This window comes from Manis pentadactyla, chromosome 7 (assembly GCF_030020395.1).
Source record: "Manis pentadactyla isolate mManPen7 chromosome 7, mManPen7.hap1, whole genome shotgun sequence".
Classification (NCBI taxonomy): Eukaryota; Metazoa; Chordata; class Mammalia; order Pholidota; family Manidae; genus Manis; species Manis pentadactyla.
This window is the reverse complement of record NC_080025.1, coordinates 11,244,728-11,267,612: the sequence shown is the minus strand read 5'-3', so window position 1 is coordinate 11,267,612 and position 22,885 is coordinate 11,244,728. Positions and strand designations below refer to the sequence as shown.

At 39.2% G+C, this 22,885-nt stretch overlaps 1 protein-coding gene and 1 long non-coding RNA gene across 4 annotated transcripts in view; one reads left to right on the top strand and one right to left on the bottom strand.

Moving 5' to 3' along the window:
- The window catches only part of LOC118916865 (uncharacterized), a 170,810-nt gene that overhangs the window by 103,815 nt on the left and 44,110 nt on the right, over positions 1–22,885 (top strand). Inside the window, exons 4-5 of one of the 2 annotated variants that reach the window (XR_005026567.2) lie at positions 20,081–20,223; positions 21,978–22,090. This is a non-coding gene — a long non-coding RNA (uncharacterized LOC118916865). Of the gene's footprint in view, positions 1–20,080; positions 22,091–22,885 lie in introns of both variants that reach the window. The other variant, XR_008998700.1, reaches the window with a different exon arrangement.
- On the bottom strand, positions 285–20,841 carry KLKB1 (kallikrein B1). 2 transcript variants are annotated; one of them, XM_036894141.2, is made up of 15 exons: positions 20,759–20,841; positions 20,094–20,152; positions 16,062–16,224; positions 14,614–14,720; positions 12,168–12,327; positions 11,665–11,774; positions 9,730–9,889; positions 8,863–8,972; positions 8,537–8,699; positions 8,325–8,437; positions 8,012–8,177; positions 4,271–4,446; positions 3,172–3,267; positions 1,403–1,542; positions 285–819 (listed from the first exon to the last, which is right to left on the bottom strand). In XM_036894141.2, the coding sequence occupies exons 2-15, from the start codon at positions 20,149–20,151 to the stop codon at positions 652–654; spliced, it is 1,890 nt and encodes a 629-aa protein (XP_036750036.2). In that variant the 5' UTR covers position 20,152; positions 20,759–20,841; the 3' UTR covers positions 285–651. The 2 variants fall into 2 exon arrangements, with proteins under 2 accessions (XP_036750036.2, XP_036750039.2); XM_036894144.2 differs by lacking the exons at positions 14,614–14,720; positions 20,094–20,152; positions 20,759–20,841 and having other exon boundaries at positions 286–819; positions 16,062–16,214.

The following is a 22,885-nucleotide window of genomic DNA, read 5'->3' as shown; positions in this document are numbered from 1 at the left end:
GGTAGGAGGATTTAATGACCATGCAGGGGAGGCACAGGCAAGACATGATTATCTCGGAGATAATATGTATTGAGTTCCCGAGGAAGCTGTAAGACTAGAATGCTCCCAGGCACTGTGCTAGTTTGGAGTCCCTTCTCACTCATTCTGTTTCACAATTAGAAGAAAACACTTTTTTATTTTATTTTATTTTTTTATTATTTGCAAACATTTTATTCTGCAAGACATCCATGCTTAGCCTTTTATGTATCATACAGAGCATTGAAGAATCTGATGAAGCCATGAACTCCCAGCCAGCAGAGCGCACACTCCCATGAAGTTTTTTTTTTTTTTTTTTAGAAGAAAACACTTTTTAATCATACTCTTTTGCCATTTTATTTCACAATAAACAATCATGGAGATGTTCATTGGCTGTCTCCCATTATGAGTGTGGTTACTGAGTGCTGGAAGCCTGCCTCTGCAAGTCACTGCCCCGAGTAACTTTGCATGCAGTGCCTTTAACCTCACGACAAGGACAGGAGGTAGCACTGCTCTCCAAGTCTTTGCAGATGAGAACCCTGAGGCTCAGTGTTTGAATTGAACCAGGTTACAAAAGTTATGCTACAAACCGGCTCCTCCCCACCCCTCTAAAGCCTCCTCACACTGGCGACTCCGTCAGTCATCACCATCCCGTATTTTCTCTAAAATCCAGTCCATGTACTCAGCAACTTTGGTGTAGACGCCTGGTTGTTCCCTGCGGGCACAGCCTTCCCCCCAACTGGTGATGCCCACCAAATGCCACATTTTGTTGTGTTTACACACGAAGGGACCGCCTGAATCTCCCTGTGTCACAGTGGGTGGATAAATAAAATGACAGGAAGTTATGACAGTTGTGCCTTTACAATTCTGTAGTCACACTGCACACACCATGCAATACAATTTCTTATAGTTCTTCAGGTATCTCATTTGCCTATTTGCTGTTAGATATGATGAAAATTATTTAATTCCATAGTGTATGGTTGTATCTTCTGTTAATTCTAACAAAAGCATTTTGACATCACTATCCCAATGCCAAAAAAATCGAATGCTATTATATTTTTGCACAATTATTGTATGCATAATTGTTTTCCCTTGAATATAGTATGTCCCTACAAGACTGTGACATTATATAATATATAAATACAAAAATTACATATTGCCATATAATTATATATATGTATATGGTAATTATATAATTATATATATGACATATATATAATTGAATACATATATTCAATTTGTTAAAGGTTACTTATGAAATTATCGGATCATTTGGCTCTGAATTTTTTAACAAACTATAATGAAATATACTGTAGAAAATATTTTGAAACTAACTTTCTGAAGTAACCTATTGCATTTTTTTTTTTTTTGTAATTGAATACATTACCTTACAGGCATCTTTTCCTCCTTCTTTATAGCCAGCACAGATCATCTGTTTGGTTATTTCATAATCTCTATAACTTCTCTGGCATTCTTCATTTGTTACCAAAGGAATATTTGCCTTCTGTAGGGTATTTTGGATTGTACCTATGAGGTAACCAATATATAGCTTCAGAAGGAGGAAATACAATAAATATAGAAGTAAGACTAAAGTCTTATAAGCAAAGCAGAATGATGAACTTTGGATAAAAATGTTAAAGGTTGAGAAGGTAGAGTTACACACATATAACACAGACAGAGACAGACACAGAGAGCTCTGTGTCGGCCTCTGATGCAATGTAACCCCAGCATCTTAGGCTGACCAGTTCCCTACTATCCTCTTAATCTCAGAAGAAGTCTCTCAGGAATTACCTCTTATCACCTACAAACAAAAAGCCTGGAAGGTCTTACCTTTCAGTTTTTTATATATTTAAAGTGATCATTGTAAAACATGATTTTTTAAAAAACAAAATACCCCAAACCTCTGGCAACAGAGAAATATTTTGTTCCTCAAATAAATATATTTTCCATGGTGAAGAATTTATTTACAAATAATTTCATTTCCATCAGGGTCCAGGTTCCCCTTGGATATATGTTGGGAGCTTTCTTTGTAGGTTACTTTCATTTCTTTTCCTCTCATGGTACTAGTCCAAAATTTGGAAAAATATTAATCCACTGGATAAGGGACTGAATCAGGAAAGATGGAGAGAGCTTGGCGAGCTCAGATTTGTAAAGAATCATGCAAATATTGTTCCTTGTAGTGTCTATCAGGAAAATAATTTCGAAAAGGCAGAATGGTCTGTTTTCTGGAAAACTCAAGGGCAATTGAAACATCCCCAAGAATCCATAAGCAGGAGCTGTTAACCTAGGGTCCACAGAAGGAATTCACCTGGCCCCTAAACTTGGAGAGGAAAATAAAATACCTGCTAATTTCCACCAATCTCCAACTGAAGTGTATGCAGCACTCCTCCCAGCTATGGATGGAGGCCACCATGTACACAGGGATATTAGCATTACCTATCAGTAGAGATCACCTATATGAGATTTTCATATCTCAGTTGTGATATTTTCACATTACAATTATGGCAGATAACTGAAAATATCATTTGTGCTCATCACAATTTCAAAATTATGGTAGCTATTAGAACAACTTTCTCTTTAATACATTAATGAGGAAATACATGTATTAGTATATCAGATCTTTTAAAAATCATTTTGATAACTGTATTGCAATTTCATTGATTTCCTTTGTAATCCTATGTGTTGTTTTTAAGCATTTAAAAGCATCATTAAAGAAGGGGTTCATAGGCTTCATCAGATTGCAGGAAGGATGCATGAAAAAAAAAGATTAAGAGCCTGCCATAAAGAGAGGTGATATGCCTATACACCTGGTCATTAATGTCAAGGCAGAACAATAGCATTGGCACATGGAACACTATTAGTACTGAGGAAGGGATGGGCTTGAGTGGGCTTGTTAGCCCTATTGGGACCAATCCTTGTAAGTTAAGTCAAATAAGTGACCTCTATTCTAAAGTAATATGCTTAAAAGGTTACCTTATAAATTGTTCCAGACCTAAACAAAAATACGTCTTCTCAAGAATCCCTGGATAAACATTTGAGAAGGAATACATTGAAAAGATCGCAAATTTGGATATCATTTTAGACAGAGGCCAATTAAACTGATCTACACCGTGTAAGACTTGCTTTAGGAACAGCATTTAAAATATCACATGGCACCTTTTTCCTCTGTGAAGCCCCATCCAGTCACCCAACAGTCAGTATAAATTCTATTTGTATCATCTTTAGAAGGTAGGCATATTGCTTTTTGGAATTCTGAAAGGTGAAAAAAAATAAAAGAAAAGAAAATTAGAGTTTGGTTTGACATTTTTGGATATTGACTTTAAAAATACATACATTCGATTTGGTAAAGGTTACTTATGAAACATTTCCAATATTATCTTTCTATAGAGTAGCACCAAAAAAAACACATGCTTTTGCTTTTTACTCAGTTTCTAAGGTCAGTGATTCAGAAAATTTCTCACCATAAAAATCATTCTCATGTGACATTTTTGGTGTTAAAATTTCTGGATTACATTTTAAAACTCAGAACTGAAATTTACTGTCAAAAGCATTTAGAAGTTCCTGTGTGTTACTCTGTATGTGATACTTTTAAGAGTAATAGCAGAGTGTCTCTACTGTTTCAGGCACTATTTTTTAGGTGCTTTAACTTGTCAACTGACTTAGTTATTATAACAAGCCAATGGGGTAATTATCATGCCCATTTTACAGATGAGGCATTTAGAGATGCAAAGAGGTAAAAGCCACTTGCCTAAGGTCACAGAATCATTAATGGACACATTGGGCATTCAGCACCTATGGCTCATCCGACCTCCCAGTGCAACCCCTCCAACCTTGATGCTGTCATCTTTCCAGAGCTTCCTTCTGCACGGGTCTCTTCTCTACTCAGGTTACACCTGGGAATTAATATCTGCCCATTTGCCCTCATATATTCCTAATGTGCCTAAAGCCCTAATTCTGCTACTCATGTCAAAGGAAGCCATGCTTCCCAGATGGCAAAGATGTTTCCTATGTCTATTATTTCAATAATGTATATGCAGCTGTAGTCCTGCCTAAAGGAACAAAGTCACATTTCTTGCCCTTTAACTATAAGAGATTTTACACTCACGTTTTACCTTTCCTCACCTTTTCCCCAATTCCACTACCAGAAAACAAAGACAGTCTCTCCAGATTCCGCCCTCTCATTCAAACTGTTGTGAAGATTTAAACCGATGCAATTCAGCCGTACAGCTTTCTTCTTTTTAAATACGCTACATACCAGTATAATTCAAAGGATGCTCAAGTTTTAGTAAGGCAATATCATGACCAGTTCCTGAGAGCTTGTAATTTTGGTGAATAATAATCTCTTTTATTTGTGAGAAATGTGTTTCATTTGTTATCTCTGACAGATTTAAAATGCCACCATAAACGCGCCAAACATCCAACGTGGGAAGCCTAGAAGGGAAAAATAAATACCGGTTTGAGACCAGAAAGACTGGCCTTTGATGCTGGTCTTTTTTCCCTCACTTTACCTTTTGAAAAAGAACTAGGAAGAAAATACTACATGTGACATATTTTTACTTACCTAATTACTCTTCCTAGCAATTTGTCATCACCAATAGGAGCAGTACTGAATCTCTGAAGATTAGTTTAGAAAGTTGAAAAATGTACATCTATATAATTATTTCATGTTTACTATAACTAAAAATACAAGAAGGTTACTGTCCCATTCTGAGAGAAATTGTGGTCTGGAGAGATTCTAGACGTTTATCACGGGAAAATCTTGCTCAGTTCATCAATACTGAAAGCATTTGCTCCCATGAAATTCAGAATTATTGAGAAGTCAGACTGATCTTACATAAGCCCCTCTAATAGGGCATATCAGGGACTTCAGAGTTACTTAAAGTCTATCTATTTATATTTTGGAAAGCACGAAAACTTACATTAACCATTTAAAATATGAATATATACAAAGTAAATCAAATTATGAGCAAAAGCAAAATCTTATTCTGTGTAAAGATTTGGAAATTTTTAATCATCCTTACGTGTGTGGTGCAAGACATGCTCTCACAAAATACTAGAGGAAATAATGGTTATATCAGGTACAAAGTGGCTTTCTTTCCAATATGAAATTAGTGTTTCTGTGTGTATTATATCTTATAAATCCATAACACTGAGCTTACAGAAATGAAAACTTTTCATGTGAATTGGTGCAGCCACTAAAGAAAACAGTATAAAGGTCCTTCCCCAGATTAAAACCAGAACTGCCATAATGATCCAACAGTTCCACTTCTGGGTAGATACTGGAAGGAAATAAAAACACTATCTCAAGGTTTACCTGCACCCCCATGTTCACTGCAGCATTATTTACAGTAGCCAAGACATGGAAACAACCTAAGTGTCCATCAGTAGATGAGTGGATAAAGAAGATGTGAGGTAGATCCTACATACATACAGCGGAATACTATTCAACCATGAAGAAGTAGGAAATCCAGCTGTTTGCAACAACATGGATGAAAGCTGATTATGCTCAGTGAAATAACTCAGACAGAGAAAGACAAATACTATGTGATCTCGCTTATATGTGGAATCTAAAAACCTGAACTCACAGATATAGAGACCACACTGGTAGTTGGCAGGGGAGGAGGTGGGGGAGTGGGTGGCGATGGTCGGAGGGTGCACACTTCCAGTTATAAGATGCATAAGTGCTGGAGACCTAATATTCAGCATGGTGACTATAGTTAACAGTACTATTTTGTGTATTTGAAAGTTGCTGAGAGTAAATATTAAAAGTTCTCTCCACATACAGACACACAAAATGTAATTACGTGAGGTGATAGATGAGTTAACTTACTGTGGCAGACATTTTGCAATATGTACATACATCAAATCAATACATGAATACATTGTACACCTTAAATGTACACATTATATGTCAATTATCACCTCAATAAAGTTGGAGGGAAAAAAGGATAAAAATTCTTGGTCCCAAATTAGACCAAGTGCCTTTTTTTTTTACTAAAATGGGACCTCCTTTTTCCCTTTAGAGGCTATTTCCTTCCAGTCTCGCAGCCTGCCCCTGAGCGCTGCCATGCGCAGGAAAGCCTCTACCTGGAGGCCCGCGCGGCCTGGGACGGGACGTGGAGACGCCGTGCTCTGCCCAGCGGTGCCACTGACTCCGCTACATTTCAGCAGCAGTGTCCTCAATCCTGGTGCCCAGCAACCTGGGCCCTCCCCTTTCAGACAGAGAAGAGCACAACTTTGTAGAAAGAAAAATACTTTTTGAGAGACACCAAGTGTCTTATTTTAGGGTTATTAGTAACTCTTATGCCTATTAATCTCCTCTATTTTTACATTTCTTATTTGATCACAACTTACATTTCTTAAAGTAATTTTTATGTTCCAGATATAGTGGTATACATTTTTTTCTTTTTTTTTTTTCTGGATAATTATTTTTTATTGAAGGGTAGTTGACACACAGTATTACACAGTATTACATTAGTTTCAGGTGTACAACACAGTGATTCAACATTTATATACATGATAATTCTTAGGTACCAGCTATCACCATACCAAGTTGTTACAATATTTTGACTATATTCCTTATGCTATACATTACATCCCGGTTACTTATTTATTTTACAATTGGAAGTGTGTATATATATATATTTTTTGTTTGTTTGTTTGTTTTGTTTGTTTTTTGTTTTTGTTTTTTTGTTTTTTTTTGTGAGGGCATCTCTCATATTTATTGATCAAATGGTTGTTAACAACAATAAAATTCTGTATAGGGGAGTCAATGCTCAATGCACAATCATTAATCCACCCCAAGCCTAATTTTCGTCAGTCTCCAATCTTCTGAAGCATAACGAACAAGTTCTTACATGGAGAACAAATTCTTACATAGTGAATAAGTTCTTACTTGGTGAACAGTACAAGGGCAGTCATCACAGAAGCTTTCGGTTTTGCTCATGTTTTATGAACTATAAACAGTCAGTTCAAATATGAATATTCATTTGATTTTTATACTTGATTTATATGTGGATGCCACATTTCTCTCTTTATTATTATTTTTTTTAATAAAATGCTGAAGTGGTAGGTAGATACGAGATAAAGGTAGAAAACATAGTTTAGTGTTGTAAGAGAGCAAATGTAGATGATCAGGTGTGTGCCTGTAGACTATGTGTTAATCCAAGCTACACACGGGCAATAAAACATCCACGTATGCAGAAGATTTCTCTCAGAAGGGGGGGGGGTTTCTAAGCCTCACCTCTGTTGATCCCCAATTTCTCACCTGATGGCCCCCCTGCGACTGTGCCTGTCTTAGGTTGTTCCTCCCTTGAGGAATCTTACCCGTCTCTGGCTAACCAGTCATCTTCCAGGGTATAATTCTTATTTTACAGATAAGAAAACAAGACTAAGAGAGATTTATGATCACCTAAAGTCCATCCATACCTCGAATAAGTTGCAGAGCTGTGACTCCAGCTCTGGTCTAAGTGTTTTAAGACTTTAAAACTCTGACATATATATATATATACACTATTTGTTTGATAAAGTAGAAATATTATATCAGATTATATTCTTTGAAATATGTAGGATAATATATACAATAAATTACAGCATTTTCATTTTTTTATTAATATTAGTATATTTGTGAATCAAAGAGCTGAAAGTAAAGTGTCCATGGGCCTGAAGAATAAGCCATGGGAGTATATGGGCAATGGTGGGTGGAAGTGGGGCAGGAGGGGCATTTTTTCATTGTTCTTTAAATAGGAGTAATGTCCCCCAGGAAGTGTCAGACCTGCAGATAGGTCACACAAGGTTCTGACAGGTCAGATTGTTCGGTTTCACGGAGGCCCTACTAGTCGCTCAACATTGTGAATACCATCCTGCTTTAAAATTACTTTTATTAAAACAGTAATATTCTATTAATAAACTAACATGATGATCGAGACATTGGTGATCAGATTCTTCAAACTGAAAATGCCAGGTAAGACCTGGATAAGACACGTCCAAACCTTACCCGTCAAAGCAGTGGGCAGCAGTTAGGACCCACTGGCGTCTAATGATGGCCCCTCCGCACACGTGGCTCTGCTCCTTGAGCTTCACTTGCAGGCTGACCTGCCAAGGCCACTCTCTCAAGGAGGAGTGGGTTCCTCCAACGATGCGTGTGTCTGATTTGGGGCAGACTAAAGAGGGTTGGAATTAGAGGTGAATCACAGTCCTCTTTAGCCAAGGAAAACAAGATGCATGATTCCATTATATAGGACTATGCAAGCTGTCAAAAGGACATGGACATCCCCTTACACTTCTATGAAAAAGTGAGGTTTACTCACCAGAGTCGTCCTGACCTTTACACAACCTCAAAGAATAACCAGAGCTCGCTCGTGTCCCATAAGTAATCCTAGTTGGGGCACCATCCAAAGATAATCTTAAGGAGCACTTACACCTAGAGAAAACGGTCAGTGTAAAGATTAAGCCTTCATGCAACAGGAAAGCTCGTGAAATTGTCTTGCTGGCGGTGTTTGAAAAATAAATTTTCACTAACTTGTCTCCTCTACAGTCTTCTGGGAGTAAAGAATAAGTAAAGAACTGACAGCGGATCATCTTTGTACAAGTCTCCTGGCAAACATTCACTCCTTTAACGAAGGTCACATTCAGTTCTTCCCCTTCAAAAGCAACTCCTGAGTAAACTTTGGAGTGGCAGGGCTCTGTGCCAGTTAGAAACAAAAAGATACGAAATGAAAACAGCAATAAACCACATTCACACGAGTTTCTGGCACATTGAGGACTGTGTCATTATTTTTTCATGACATGTTACAAGGTCATAACATTCATCACATTTTATGTAATATTATCCCTGAGTCACATTACCAGGCAAAGTTTGTTTGCACGTTAAGAGGCTATGTCCAGATACGGCGTTTTCCTGAGGAGTGGGGGCACTCGGTGTCCCGCTTTGGGAGGTCTTAAGGACACAAACATTTCTGTTTTAATAAAGCAGGAGAGAGAAACCAAACTGCATTAAAGACAAATACAAAAGCCCTTCATAACAACAAAGCACCCTTGCACATTTTTTCTCCTGAGAAACTCTCTTCAAAGTCAGCCAGATGACAGGACTCTAATAAATTACAGAGATTAAATGTAAGTCAAGCTACATCTCCTTGTGAAGAAAACTGATAGGCACAGATAAACCGAAAAGAGGACAAAGGTAAAGTTCCACCTTTTAATTGAAAGAGAAAAAAGAGCAAAGAACAAATTCTGAGGATTTATGCTGCTGATACTATTATATCACCCTTCTCATAGCTCCATCTCATGTAGACATTTAGAAAGGAAAGGGCAGATTATCTAAGGGTAAAAGGGTCTCACCAGAACCTTGAGCAGGAGAATACAGGGATCTAGTTTCTGAAACGGAGGTAGAGCCTGCAGGTTTAAAGGATGTGCCGCCAGCAAGCGTGTTTTCCTTGACGCTCGTAGAAAACATGACGATCAGTAAGAAAGGTATTCAGGTCCTTTTTTCTTCCCATGGCTGTTGGGTCGTGGATGCAGTGGTATGTTTGAGCAAGAGAAGGTAGGTGGAAAAGTGCACTAAGCTCTTACCTAATCTGCACCTGGCAGAAAAATACCTACTTAAACTACAGGTTCAAGCTTTTTCAGGAAAATGAGCAAAGCCTTTCAAAGACTCAAACTGTAAAATCACAGTGATGGGGGGGACAGCCGCAAATGTCACGCACTCACACTTACCGCTGTGACTCGGGGCTCCGTGCATTTGTGTAGAAAGTAAAGAAGAGGCAGTCGGGGCGATAGGTGCAAATGGTTCGACACACAAATGCATCTGGAGTGATGACTCTGGCAACGTCCACGTCGGAAAAGGCGAGATGTTGGAAAATGTCCCTGTGGCAACCTGTGAGCTCACAGAGGGCAGATGTCCCTCAGTAAATGACATAACGCTAAATTTGCCTGCGCTCTGTCATCATAACTAAGCAAATTATGACTGTTTGTTATTCATAGCACTAAACATCCTATGTGAAAAAGCGTCAGTTAACATCTCCTCAAACTTGTTGACCATTTGGAAGAAGGAGAAATTGGTCTACCTCTGATAAAAGAGAGATTCCTATGTCAGAGAATTAGAATTGCTTAACCTAGGCCTCTGGCTCCATCCCCAAAAGTGCAAAATATTTTGGTTACTTGACATGTGTGCATATTGCCCTCCACCCTACACCTCTAGGCCTTAGGAACGTGAGGTTTTGTGTTATGTTTTCCTGAATATTTTTAATAAAAAGAGATGAACAAAAATGTAGCTAACCAAAGCAGGCCATGTACCCACTGAAGTTAAAACAGTAGGAGAAAAAAAGGCTTAGTTCAGGAAAGTCACCAAACAAGCAGCCATGACAGCAACAGCATCAGCCGGAACAGCAGACCCCCCCAGGGAAGGAGGGAATCTGGCTTTCAGAGCTGCCATGTGTTGGTATTTAAGAGTTCTAATTGTTTCCCAAAATAATTACAAGACTTGCAAAAAGACAAAGTTTGGTCCTTAGACAGGCAAAGAGGCAGTCGGTATCAACTGTTGCTGAGGAAGCCCAGACATGCCACCTGCCATACCAGGCAGGACACTGCCAGCTCGTTGAAATAGGCTCAGAGAGCTAAAGGAAACCACATCTAAAACACTGAAGAAGAGTACGAGAGCACTGTCTCACCAAATCGAGAAATATCAATGAAGAGTAGAAATTACATTTTTTAAAAAGAACCAAATATGAACATTAAACATTAAATGATCAGGAAATGTGAACCAGTAAATGCAGCACGCGCCACGGCCGGGGTGTGCAGGCGGGGAGAGGAGGCAAAGAGGGAGTGTGGTGCACTGCTGCCTCCTTGCTCAGTGGGGGCCTAGCGCAGCGCCCGAGTCGGGGCTCCGCACAGAGTTGGCACCCGGAGCTCTGTAGGATTGGCTGTTGGTGTTTGGTTTCAATAGCATCTTATCATTAAGATGCTGAAATGCCTACGAAAGGGGAATATCATGGCAGTTTTCTAGATAACCAAGTTGAAATTACCTGTGTGTCTGAAACTGCAGTGTTCTGATTCCTTATGGTAGTCATGTCACTAGACAATGGACACCCCCAAGAAATGACCTCACAATTTTCTTTACAGTGTCATCACTATACTCGTTCACCATTTCGCCATGACGAATTATCACAAACTTCGGGGCTGAAAACAACACAATTTTTTTATCTCACTATTCTGGAGCTTAGAAGTCCAAAATGAGTCTTACTGGCCTTAAATCAGGATGTTGGCAGGGCTGTCTTCCTTCAGGAGGCTGGGGGACAACCTGTTGCCCACGTTTTCCAGCTTCTCTGGGGGCCACCTCCATTCCTGGGCTCCTGGATCCACTCTCCGTCTTCAAAGCCAGCATGTAACATCTTCAAGTCTCTCTCTCTCTCTCTGACTTTGACCCTTCAGTCTTCCTCTTTCTCTTGTAAAGACTCTTGTGGCTTCACTGGGCCCATCCACATAATAAAGAATAATCTTCCATCTCAAAATCCTCAACTTAATCACATCTGCAAAACCCTTCTCCTAGGAAGCTAACATATTCACAGGTTCCAGGCATTGGGATGTAGACACCTCTGGGGTTCTCATTCTGCCTACTACGATCACAGAGTAAAATAGTAACCATGCAATTACCACAATTTGAGCGTGCACAGGGCCTCAGAGAGAATCCAGATGCCACGTCAGCCACCACCTTTATACTGGTGGGTGTTCCTTGCAGACTGTACTTTAATAGGCACTTGTTCCTGAATGTGAAGCAAAGAGGTTACTTGGCTTCCTAAATCATGGGGTGCATGCAGCAGTGCATTTTGCCTTGAAATGACTCATGGTCAGTGGACAAAGCAACCAGACTTTGATAATAAGTGGTAGGGCTTTGTATTACTAATCAAAAAGACATCTTTCCCCTCTGCAGAGGGAAGGGTAAGGAAAGGAGACATTATTCTACTAAACCCTCATTCCACAGGCAAGGAGATTATTCTCTGCTGGAAAAATGACAGCAAAATTGACTAAATAAATAATGAGGGGGTCAGGTCTAAAAGCCCTGTTTGGTTTTCAGTTGGGTGAAAAAAGGTTATGAAAAGTACAGTTAAACCCTAAAAGCACCGTTAGGAAGAACAAACACTATGAGCGCCACTCACCGGTACTCCGCATTGTGAAATGTTTGTGTAGCATATGTGAAAAACTGGCAGCGAATGTGATGGGTGCATCTGTCCTGGCATTCTTCAGCACTTTTAACCCTAGATACATTAAAATTGACTCCTCTCATATCAATTCCTTCATGAATGTCTTGGTGGCAAACTGTACAAATAAAATGCACAGAGCAAATTCAGTCAGTTTCCCTTGTAGAAGTAGATCATCAGTTTGGGCAGGGTGGTTTTAAAGGATAATACTCTGTTTTTGGCAACTGCCCTGCTAATGAAGAGATGTAGAATTTTTATTACATCACTAAATTATAAAGCTCTGCTTGAAATACCCACATTCCAGTATGTGTTAGCGCACACTCGCCGGGAAAAGGGGTTACTTGGCATTCCAAACTGCAGAGTCTGTGCAGCAGTACAGGTAATCTTGCACGCTGAATTTGTCAGTGTGCGTGGACAATAAGCAGGGTAATAGTAACAAGGCCCCTGCTGATGTGTGCTAGGGGTTTGCATTATCAAAGAGTGCCTTCAACCCCTGGCATTGAGTAAAGGAGCTTCTCTACCTCTTTGCTTATTTCTCAGCCTTCAGCTACACCTGTCTGATTGCAAACTGCATCTGGAAGCCCATGTCTTTGACATTTAATCTGTCGCTGTCATCTATGTATTGAGTCATTATATCAAACTTTTATATGAACAATGAAACCTTTTCCTTCTTGCTTTAAAATTTTGTTAAATTCCACTTAAGCACCCTTTCAGTTGAAATTTATCTTCTATTCAAAAAATACAGATAGCTATTTTGACAGACGGTGATCCAAATCTATGAGTTAGGCTCTTTATTTTTAAGAGTCAAATTTGTTAGTTAGACCCTTGGTTAAGGAAACTAGCAGTATAAACCATAATCTTTTGTATGTATATTTTCTGCTCCTAAGAGGTGTGGTTGAAGAAGTCATAAAACTAGATTTAATGGTGGGAATGACAGAAAATATACAAATTAGTAGGACAACAATATATTGAGTTGATTATTCACAGTGGTTCGTGCACACACGAATTTTCAGATTATGGATAAGGAATCTCCAATTCTGCTGCATGTGAGACAGGAAACAGGCAAAGTTGGGATGGGATACTTACAAACTAAGACTTTTCTTTATGAATAGTTGAAAGCTATAAAGCTACCTCTAAATATTTTAAACTAAAATTGGTCTTGAGTTTAAAGACTTTATGTGCCTGCGAGGAATTTTTCATTTTAATTTAAAATACTTGGGGAGAGTTAGAAGGGAACATTAAGTTGTGTAAGACTAAGTTTTTGGAAAAAATAACAATAACTAAGGTGTATTGAGAAAGGCACATTTTTCTTTACATTTTACTATGATACTGTAACTGGAAAGAACACTTAACTGGATAATTTACACTAAATTGTATTAAGATGTAAGTCTGATCTTACAAAATAAGAAATGTACTCCTCAGGTAAACTACATATTGACTAAGTCAGGCCCCCATGTTTTTAACTAAGGACTGGTTATGACACAGCCTGCAGGCGCAGAGCATGTGTGCATTGAGGGAGTGGTACGAATGAGGGAGCAAAGGATGAAAATCCTTAAAACATCTGAAGTTTGAAAGTGCAAAATTAACTGTGGATAGTAAAGGTAAAATAGCGACTACATATAAGCACAGCATGGTTATTTCAAGGTTCCACCAGCCCATCAATTGAGAGAATCTTTTTCAGTACTTTTCACTTTGGATCAATCATGTCAGAGAAATAGTTCATTTGCCTCAATTTTTTTTAGGCTATGGCTGGTAATTGTTTCTCAAGACATTAGAAGCAATAAGCATCAGAATTAGTTTCCTGGCCTCTAGTCCTCACATTTTTTCTAAGAAGTTTTATTCTTAGCAAGACTTTCAGAGCCCACTCCTTCAGTTTGGGGACCTAACATGATTTCTTAATCTTGGCACTATCGACATTTTGGACCCAAAATCCTTTGTCATGGGAGCTTCCGTGGCTTTATAGAATGTTAGCAGCATCTCTGAGCTCTAGGTGCCAAGTTGTGACAACCAGAAATGTCTCCAGACATTGGCAAATGCCCCCTGGAGGAAGGACTAAGTCCCTGGTTGAGAATCACTGATGTCCAAGTTACCCTCAAGTGAAACAGGTACAGAGATGCCCTCTGTGTTGTTCTCTTTAAGATCTTACCTGGAATCAAGGGGATGCTATTGTTCGGATGTGTATTCACTTTCTGCAAATCGTACACTGTAGTGCTAAACTCGTGAATAATAGAGGCTTGTTAAGCAGGTGTTAACTGATAAACACAAGGGGATACATCCAGAGAATACTGCCCCATCTCTGATCTTTCTGAGTGCTCCCTTCCAAAGGACAGTACAGTGTGAGCAAGAGCCATCCGTAGGTAGACCCATTAGTCATTCAAATTTAGCCAAAGAATCCACACCTTACCACTTATTTGCTGGCCACATTGTTTTAAGGAATGTCCAGAAATTGCATTTGTCCGTGACATTCTTGGCAGGGTTCCTGTAACACTGTCTTTCAAGAAGCAACCAAACCTGTTTTTAAAAGTAGCTTATCTTAGGAAGTAGGATAATAAACACACATTGAAGAAATGTATAGCATTTTTATACACTAATAAATAGAGCTATAAATAAGGAAAATAATAGTGGGAATAATAATAGCTTCCCTGACACTTGCTGGAAAGAACATCCTTAGAGGCAATTCCATAATATCTAATGGTCTGTAACCCCTAACTTCAGTATTGCTCTCCTTTACAGTCAACTTTTTCAGTACAGAAAGTCAGTCATATTAAAGAGGTAATGGTTTTTCCTGTGTTTTGGGGAATTATGTTCCCACCTGGTTATTATTTTGATAAGTACTTTCATTTACTTAAGAAATTAAATTAGTTGTGAGAGCTGGATCTATGCTTATTGACTTGTAGTCTACATCCACTTGAAAGACCTCTTTCCTGTCTTTAATATCAACCTTAATGACACTTCCATTATCCACCAGGATTCTAGAACCTAACAGCATTTTGTTTTAAAAAGTTGATGGTTCACACATACAGTCCAGGTTTTCTGCACAGGTTTAACATGTAGAGTCAGGGGACGATTGTTTACTTCCTAGTTGTTAAATTCAAGCAGAGAGAAGATAAAAGAAAAGAATTGTGGATATGGAAAGGGGCACAATGAAGAAATGTTCATTCTGGATATTGATCAAAATTAAAATCATCATGAAACTGTGGCTGTACTTAGGCAACTTTATGACCTGTGAAGATTGTACATCACATGCTCGTTTCCAAACTGCCAGTTAATAATATACATTCACAGGCACTCACACACACTATGTACACCAGGGGTTCACAGACGGGCTCACTATAGGCACCACTAAGGCCCACCCTTTCCCAAGGTCACAAACTCTATCTAGATCTTAATTATATACTCAAAATGCTTACCTTCTGTTGTATTTTCTTAAGACTGTGCTATCCACAAATGTAATCACAAGACAGGCAGCAAGTATGTTTAATTGCTCGAGTGAAACGACCCACTCGTTTTTAGACCCTTTCTTGAGACAATTTCTTAACCCAGTGATTTTCAAGCTTTTTCCTTCAGGCCTAGCATAGAAATGACTTGCTTCCACTACTGTAAGTGAATACAACAGTGGTTTAACATGAATACTTCCAGGCCCTGAACTTTGGTTCAATGGGGCTGAACGGTTTGGTTCTTAGGCTGCAGCCTAAGAATCTACTTATGTAAGAACCGCTGCAAGTGATCCTAGCAAAGCTGGTCTTTGAACCCTATTTGATGTGACCCTAAAATGCTACACCCCTTTGCATATAACTGGTTTCATTTTGAAAAACTGACAGGCTTCTCCAATAATGAAATACCAACTTTTACCTTTTGTCTGTGTCATTAGTTGAATTTGCCAGAAGAAAACTAAATAGCAAACACCTAGGGTGGAAGGTGCACATCATCCTACAGTACTGGGCGTTTGGGGTAAACATGGCGGTTACATCTCCCCCTCTGAAGAAGGTATTTTCATACAGTTGAGTCAGGCATCCTGTGATACAGTCATTGGGGAAAAAGAACATTAATTTAGAACAAATGCAAATATTTTAATAGAAATAGATCTGTGTTCTGAACCTTGTTACTTCCTCCACTTAATACCCAGGGATCATTTGGATATGACTTTAATTATAGAAGTAAAATGAAACACGGTGACTATTTGAACAATGTATAATGTCATCTAAAGACCTCCTATGAGTATTTCTGTACAAGAAACTTCGTTGACCTTTATTAAATCATACAATAATTTGCACATAAATTTTTCCCCAAGAAAATACAGCCCTAGCTTGCTGTCTCCATTGCCTAATGTGCTATGAAAATATCATGCCTTAAAAATAACAATGTATAATTTCTTTTTCAAAACGTTTTCAAAACAAACATTCCCACTGGATTCTCACAGCTACTCTGTAAGGGAAGCTAGAGACAGACTTTATTACATGCCTCTGACTTTTTTATTTTTTAAGAAAGATGTTAAGTACCTGGGTCTCAGGGCAGTACAAACTTGCTGAGGATCCACATGGGTGATGAGTATCCTGGAACATACACCCAGCTCTTCGGACTCCTAATCTTGCCCCCTTCTGTAGTGTGTGATAATGTAAAATGGTCCCCATGCTTAGTTTAATTCAAGCAAACCAACCGTTACTAGGTATTGCTGAGATGAGTGCGGAGGAGGTAGTATTTATTCAGATTCCACAGAGTCATTTTTTTGAATAGTCTAAGCAAATGCATGCATATGTCATATTGAAAATCCACTTTGAACCGTTTGCTGTTCGGTGGTTCGCATCTCTGAAGTACCCTGTATCCCACGTATTATCATAGTATTAAGTGCTACCTTTACTGTTTCATATATTAAAGTGTTAATTTTAACCTAGGAATTTGGGTTTATCTTGAAAGACCCAATTCAGAGTCAGATTAATAACCTCCTCCAATGCAGGCATTGCATTCACTTTACTTGGTCAACTGTCCATTAACCGCAGGATATTCCTATGACAACCTCGTCCGTCTCCTAGGGCACTAGTCACGCTTCAGTTTTAATACGGTTTATTTTTGTATTGCCTTTCAGGGGATGGGCAGCTTATCCACATGTACTTCATTAAACACTGGGGATTAAAATTCTGTCTGCAGGAGCCCACCTCTCTGGGGATTACAGCACTGAGCCCCATTATGATGACGCGACCCCCCAGGATCACTTCTTTCCCTCTCAGAGGTGCGGCTGAGATGACTAAGCCTTAGGTAAAGTTTGTATTTAGAAAGAACAGAGATCTTTCAGGTGAAAGCTTTTGGGAGTACAAGCTGCCAAGGGTATAGGCCTGGATCTCATATGCTCCCAGAATACTGAATAGTTGTTCCGGTGACCGTGCAAACTGCAAAGTGGCCTGTGTTTGAGACAACTAGCATTTTGGCTGACTCATAATTAGTCACCCTCCCCATCCCAGTGCACAAACGTGGGTACCAACAATGGCCAGTGGGAACTTGGGGGTTCCCATTCTGCCACTGAACTTCTGCAAACTGCCGCATGACCCAGCCTATGGAAAGGGCAACTAGAAATACGCCAACTTTGGAGCAGACTGGACAGAAAGTCTTCGTAGGTGTTCTTGCTTATCTTCCAAACTCAGTAACAGGGATGCTGATGATGGTGATGATGGTAACGATAGGTTTGTCTGAATCGTATTTGAGAGTGTATTAAAGCACTGTTACATATGTTATCCCACAACATAATATATGTTATATCTCATCCCACTAGCCCCTGTGTCCAAGACGCTGGGCAGGTTATTTGGTCTTGTTAAAAAATGACATAATAAGGAGAAGTAAAGCAAACTAGTTTTCAAAAATTGGGCAAAAGTTATGACAAGGTAATTTACAAGAGAAATACGAGTGACTAGTAAATATATAACAATAGTAAAAAAAATCACAAACCCAGGCACGTTCACACAACTAGATGCCATTTTACTTACCAGACTAGCAAAAGGTTTAAATTATCTAAGTTACTGGTGTTGATACACTGATTTTGGTTGCAAATGATAAAAAAAAAAAAAACCTAGTTCAGAGTGACATGACTGCAACTGAAACATATTGGTTCAGAAGCCGGAGTCCCCGGTGGGTCTTCGGGATGAACTGGATGTGGGGCTCAGCCGATCCCATCAAGACACGATTCGCCTTCATACATTGGCTGTGTTCTGTGGTGGGGCCATCCTGTCAAGCTCCACGCTGTGGCAAGGCGGTGCCAGAAGCTCGAGCCTGGGTATTCTCCCGTAGCTTAAGCCCAGTTGGAGAAAAAGATAAGTTGTGTTTCTGGAAGTGTAAACAAAAATCTCATTGCAAGACTTGGGCTCTCTAAGTCGTTGCAACCAGCAGGACTGACTGTTCAGGCCGCCTGGGTCGGGCCTGCCTGCTGGACCAAGCTGAGAGGCAGCAGTTTTCCAGAAATAAATTAGGACATTCCTTCCAGAACAGTGAATGTCTGCCAGGCCACAAAACAGCAGATGACTCCTAGAATCAGCCTAAATGATCACTCTCATCTTTTGGTGGAAAAAATCAATTTCGGAATAACCCCCATGGACGATCATTTCATGATGTAGGTCATAAAACCTTTAAAAATATTCACACCTGTGTTTCTAGCATTTTTATTTCCAAAAATGTATTCTACAGAAATAATTGAGTATGTGTGTACAAATGTGCCCACAAAAATACACCACGAATAGGGAAGAATAAGGAAAGTGCCAAATAATATATATATTTACTTGCATAAAAAGATGGCTATAAATGGGAAACAAGTTATAAAAATATATATAATTAATAATATCTTTGTTAAATGGGTAAATAGATATCTGTAGAAAAATATCTGAACAGCTAAACAAAGATTTTTAAACTGCTCATTTTGCTGTTATGGGTCTACAGGCAGTATGTAGTTTCTCATTTTGTGCTTCTTTGCACCTCTAATTTTCCTACCATCATCATAATTTTTTTTTGCCAGAAAAATAGAATTGAAGTGGACATGGTGCACAGCACCTGTGGCTTCTATTCCTCAGCATTCAGTGGGTGTGCACATAGCAATGATTATGGCTCAGAAGAGCAATAAGGAGTGAGGGCACAGATAAGGGGAGTTTGGTCTAGAAAAAAGCTTCTTCCTGAAGAATTGTATCTCTTTACAAATGTAAGCCTTACCCAAGGGGTGTGTATCTCAGCCACACATCTGAGAGGTAAGCAAATAGTCATGTGGTGTGGCCACCTTAAGAAAACATAGACTCTCCCCCTAACAGTGGCACAGAGAAAACTCCATTCTAAACTGAATGAAAAACAATGTCCAGAATCATTCTTATTCTCTGAAACTTTAATGGGATGAATAGAAAGAGAAATGAGATCAAAACCTGATGTTGAAATTAGAACTATTCAAATGAATGGTGTATTAAATGTAAACTAGATACTTTCATTTCTGAAATAGTACCCTAGTGGTCTAAAAGAGTAAAAATATGTACTGTGTACCTATTACCAACACTTAGGTCAGACCCAGGTACTATAAAACGCCTAGCCCGCTTTTAAATATACAGATAACATTGATTAAGATAGAAGGGTGATTATTTTAAGATCTGCTTTGTAGAGAATCATTTCCAAACAGAAGTTTCTGTTAGCCTGTGACCAAATACACACTCACCCCTGGGCTCCTCCCCCGGGCATGTGTAGGGCGGTCTATCCAAGATGTGGGAATTGGCTCCGAACATTAAAAGAATATGTGTCCTGATTTATCAGAGCCTGCCTCCTTCCAGAAGCTGTATATTCAATCACTTTCTCCAGGGGGATGGCACATCATCGGGCTTAACTACTCCTTCCCCACACACCTTTATGTTTTACAGATAGTCCACTCACCACAGGAAACTGTAGCAAACAAGCAAATGAAAGAAGCTGCTTGCCTGAGTAAGATCATCCTAAAAGAGAAAGCAACACATGCGTAACTCTGCTGGAGCTAGAGCATAATTAACACGAATCTTAATTTAAGGTGAGATAGGTTTTCTTATCAATGTCTGGATGGCAAATCTAAGCACATAATTGCATAAAGTACAGCACAGAGAACAAGAGTTCAGTGGTACATTTTACCCTGGGACCTTGACACAAGATACAAATGGAGACCTCTACATTTCTATTGTGTTTATTGTTTAGGTTCCACCCAGGTGGTTAGTAATCGCAGAAAAGGAACACGTAGAGGTGGATTAAACATTTGTGAAACTTCTTGATCGGAGCAAAAAGAAAATTATTGTAAATAATGGTAATGATATCAGTCCAGAATCCCTAAGTAAAGAAATGCTCTCAAAATAATCAAGTGCATTTAAAAATTTTACATCGGTCTCTATTTTCTTTGGTTGTAAAGTATCTTACACATAAAGATTTACACCTATAAGAATATCAGTTCCTCCTATAATCTCTAAATATGCAGGAAATGAGAACATAAACTAATAGCTTCTTCACAAAGTAAAAGTCATGCTTAGTAAAACAATTACTCTTCAGAAGCAATCATAGTAATAAAAATTCTCTACCTGAAAGCACAATTACTTCCGTGGCTCTGGAGGTGAGGGTGTCTCTCGCCACTTAAAAATGGATGGTCTTCAGGCTTTCCTAATGTGGCACTGCGGGCAGTGTTTGCTTGGCTCCAATATTGACTTTGGTTTTCTGCCAATGGTTTTAACTTTTTGTCCTGTCAACATATTCTATGAACATCCCATTTCTGTGTTCAGCCATTTAATACATGAACTGTTTCCTGTTAGGGCCACACAACTCACGCACAGGTTTTCATTTATAACATTCCCAGTTACTTGGGGTCATGCAGCTTAAATCTCATCTAACTGGACTTTTTCCATCACAGTGACCTGGATGCACAGCTGAAAAAAGGGTGCATATGGATAACTCACCCTGGAAAAATCTTCTGGCAAATGATGTCTATGCCTTCCCCTACCCTAGTCAAAGAAGCATGTAACACTGAAGTTTTAAGTATGGCAGGGAATGGGTCAATGTTTAGGTCCTTCTCCAACCCAAATCAGGAAAGGAGATATAGAGGTGTTGATCAACACAGTGCAAATCTGGCCCAGCACCTGTTTTGTGAATAAAGTTTTATTGGCACACAGCCACACCCATTCATTCATGTATTGTTTATGCTTGCTTTCACCCCACCACTACAGAGTTAAGCAGTTGAGACAAAGATGGTGTGACCTGCAAAGGTGAAAAGATTTGCTCTTTGGCCCTTTTCAGATAAGTAATCTGAAACCTGCTGTACAGCACTCCTGGCATAGAGTTTAGAATTCCTTATCACACTCCCTCAACTGGGAAAAAAAAAGTGGACTGTTTTCCCAGGAGTCTGTTCCCACTCAGGGAGTTCTATTTCATTTTTATTTTTAGGAAAAGCCGCCTTATGTACTGAAATACACCTCCTTGTAACTTCTATCCTTCAGTCCTAGATTTCCCTACCAGAGCCACACAAAAATAGTTTCTTCTTTTTTTTGCCTTTTAAAATATTTAGAGACCATGATCACTTGCCCACTAAAATATTCTTTGTTTTCTAACTGTTCTTCAAAATTATGGTATATCATTCTGGCTAGTAAATTAGATTTTTAGGGAGTTGATTCTTAAATAAATATTTTATGCATATTACTGCAAGGCAGAACTGTGTTCTATTAAAAATGTAGGATAATGTTGCCAGTAAAATCTTCTGGCTCTAACAGAGTATCGTACTTCAAATCTGCATGCTTTCCTGCCTTTTAGGTTCAGGGCATGGACTGGTACACCAGCAGTCAACAAGAATCCTCTCGCCCTGTGCAGTATAAAAGTATTCAAATTTGGGATCCCGTCTGCTCCCAGCCTCAACAGGATAAAAGGTGAGTGGAACAAAACCACCCTGCCTCCAAGTCACAGCAAAAACCCACTGAAGTTATTTCCCTAAAAGGTAAGATTACAGATTGTAACCTATTTAAATATAAATCTGTGTTTTGCTTGAATTTCTCTTATAGTAAAGTATTAGTTATGTTCCAGTAATACAATAAAACTAACCATTTCTTTGTGGACTTGAGGAACCAGATCAGAATTAAGTTGAGGAGTGGTAGGCACAATTCTGAAATGTTCCCCAAGATTTCCCACTCTAATCCTGGGGAGTGAATAAAATAGATAACCTGTCTTCTCATGATTCTGGTATGTTACTGACAAAAACAATTTTGTAGAAGTAATCATGGCTACTAAAGAGCCACCTCCGAGCTAATCAAAATGGGGATTATCTGATTGGGCCTACTCTCATTACATGGACCCTTTCGTCGCTGTTAGCCTAGGGAGAAATCTGGAAGGTTCCACATGTGAGAGGTATTTCGCAGGAGGGCAGCTCTCCCTTGCTGGCTTGGAGACGGACGGGATCAGGGGCAGGGACACGGAGTGACTTCTGGGACTGACGTCTTAGTCTCTGGCTAAGAGCCAGAATGAAAGTGGAGGTGGGGGAGGGGCAGTTGACTCCTACAGCAGCCAGGAACTGTGTACTTCTGACAAACCGAATGAACTTGGAAGAAGATGCTCGCCCAGAACGCCCCCACTTTGATGTTGAGCTTGCAAGATGCTAGACAGGGAGCCCAGCTCAGCCCATCTCTTGGCCCATAGAACTGTGACATGGTAAATTAGTGTTGTCTTAA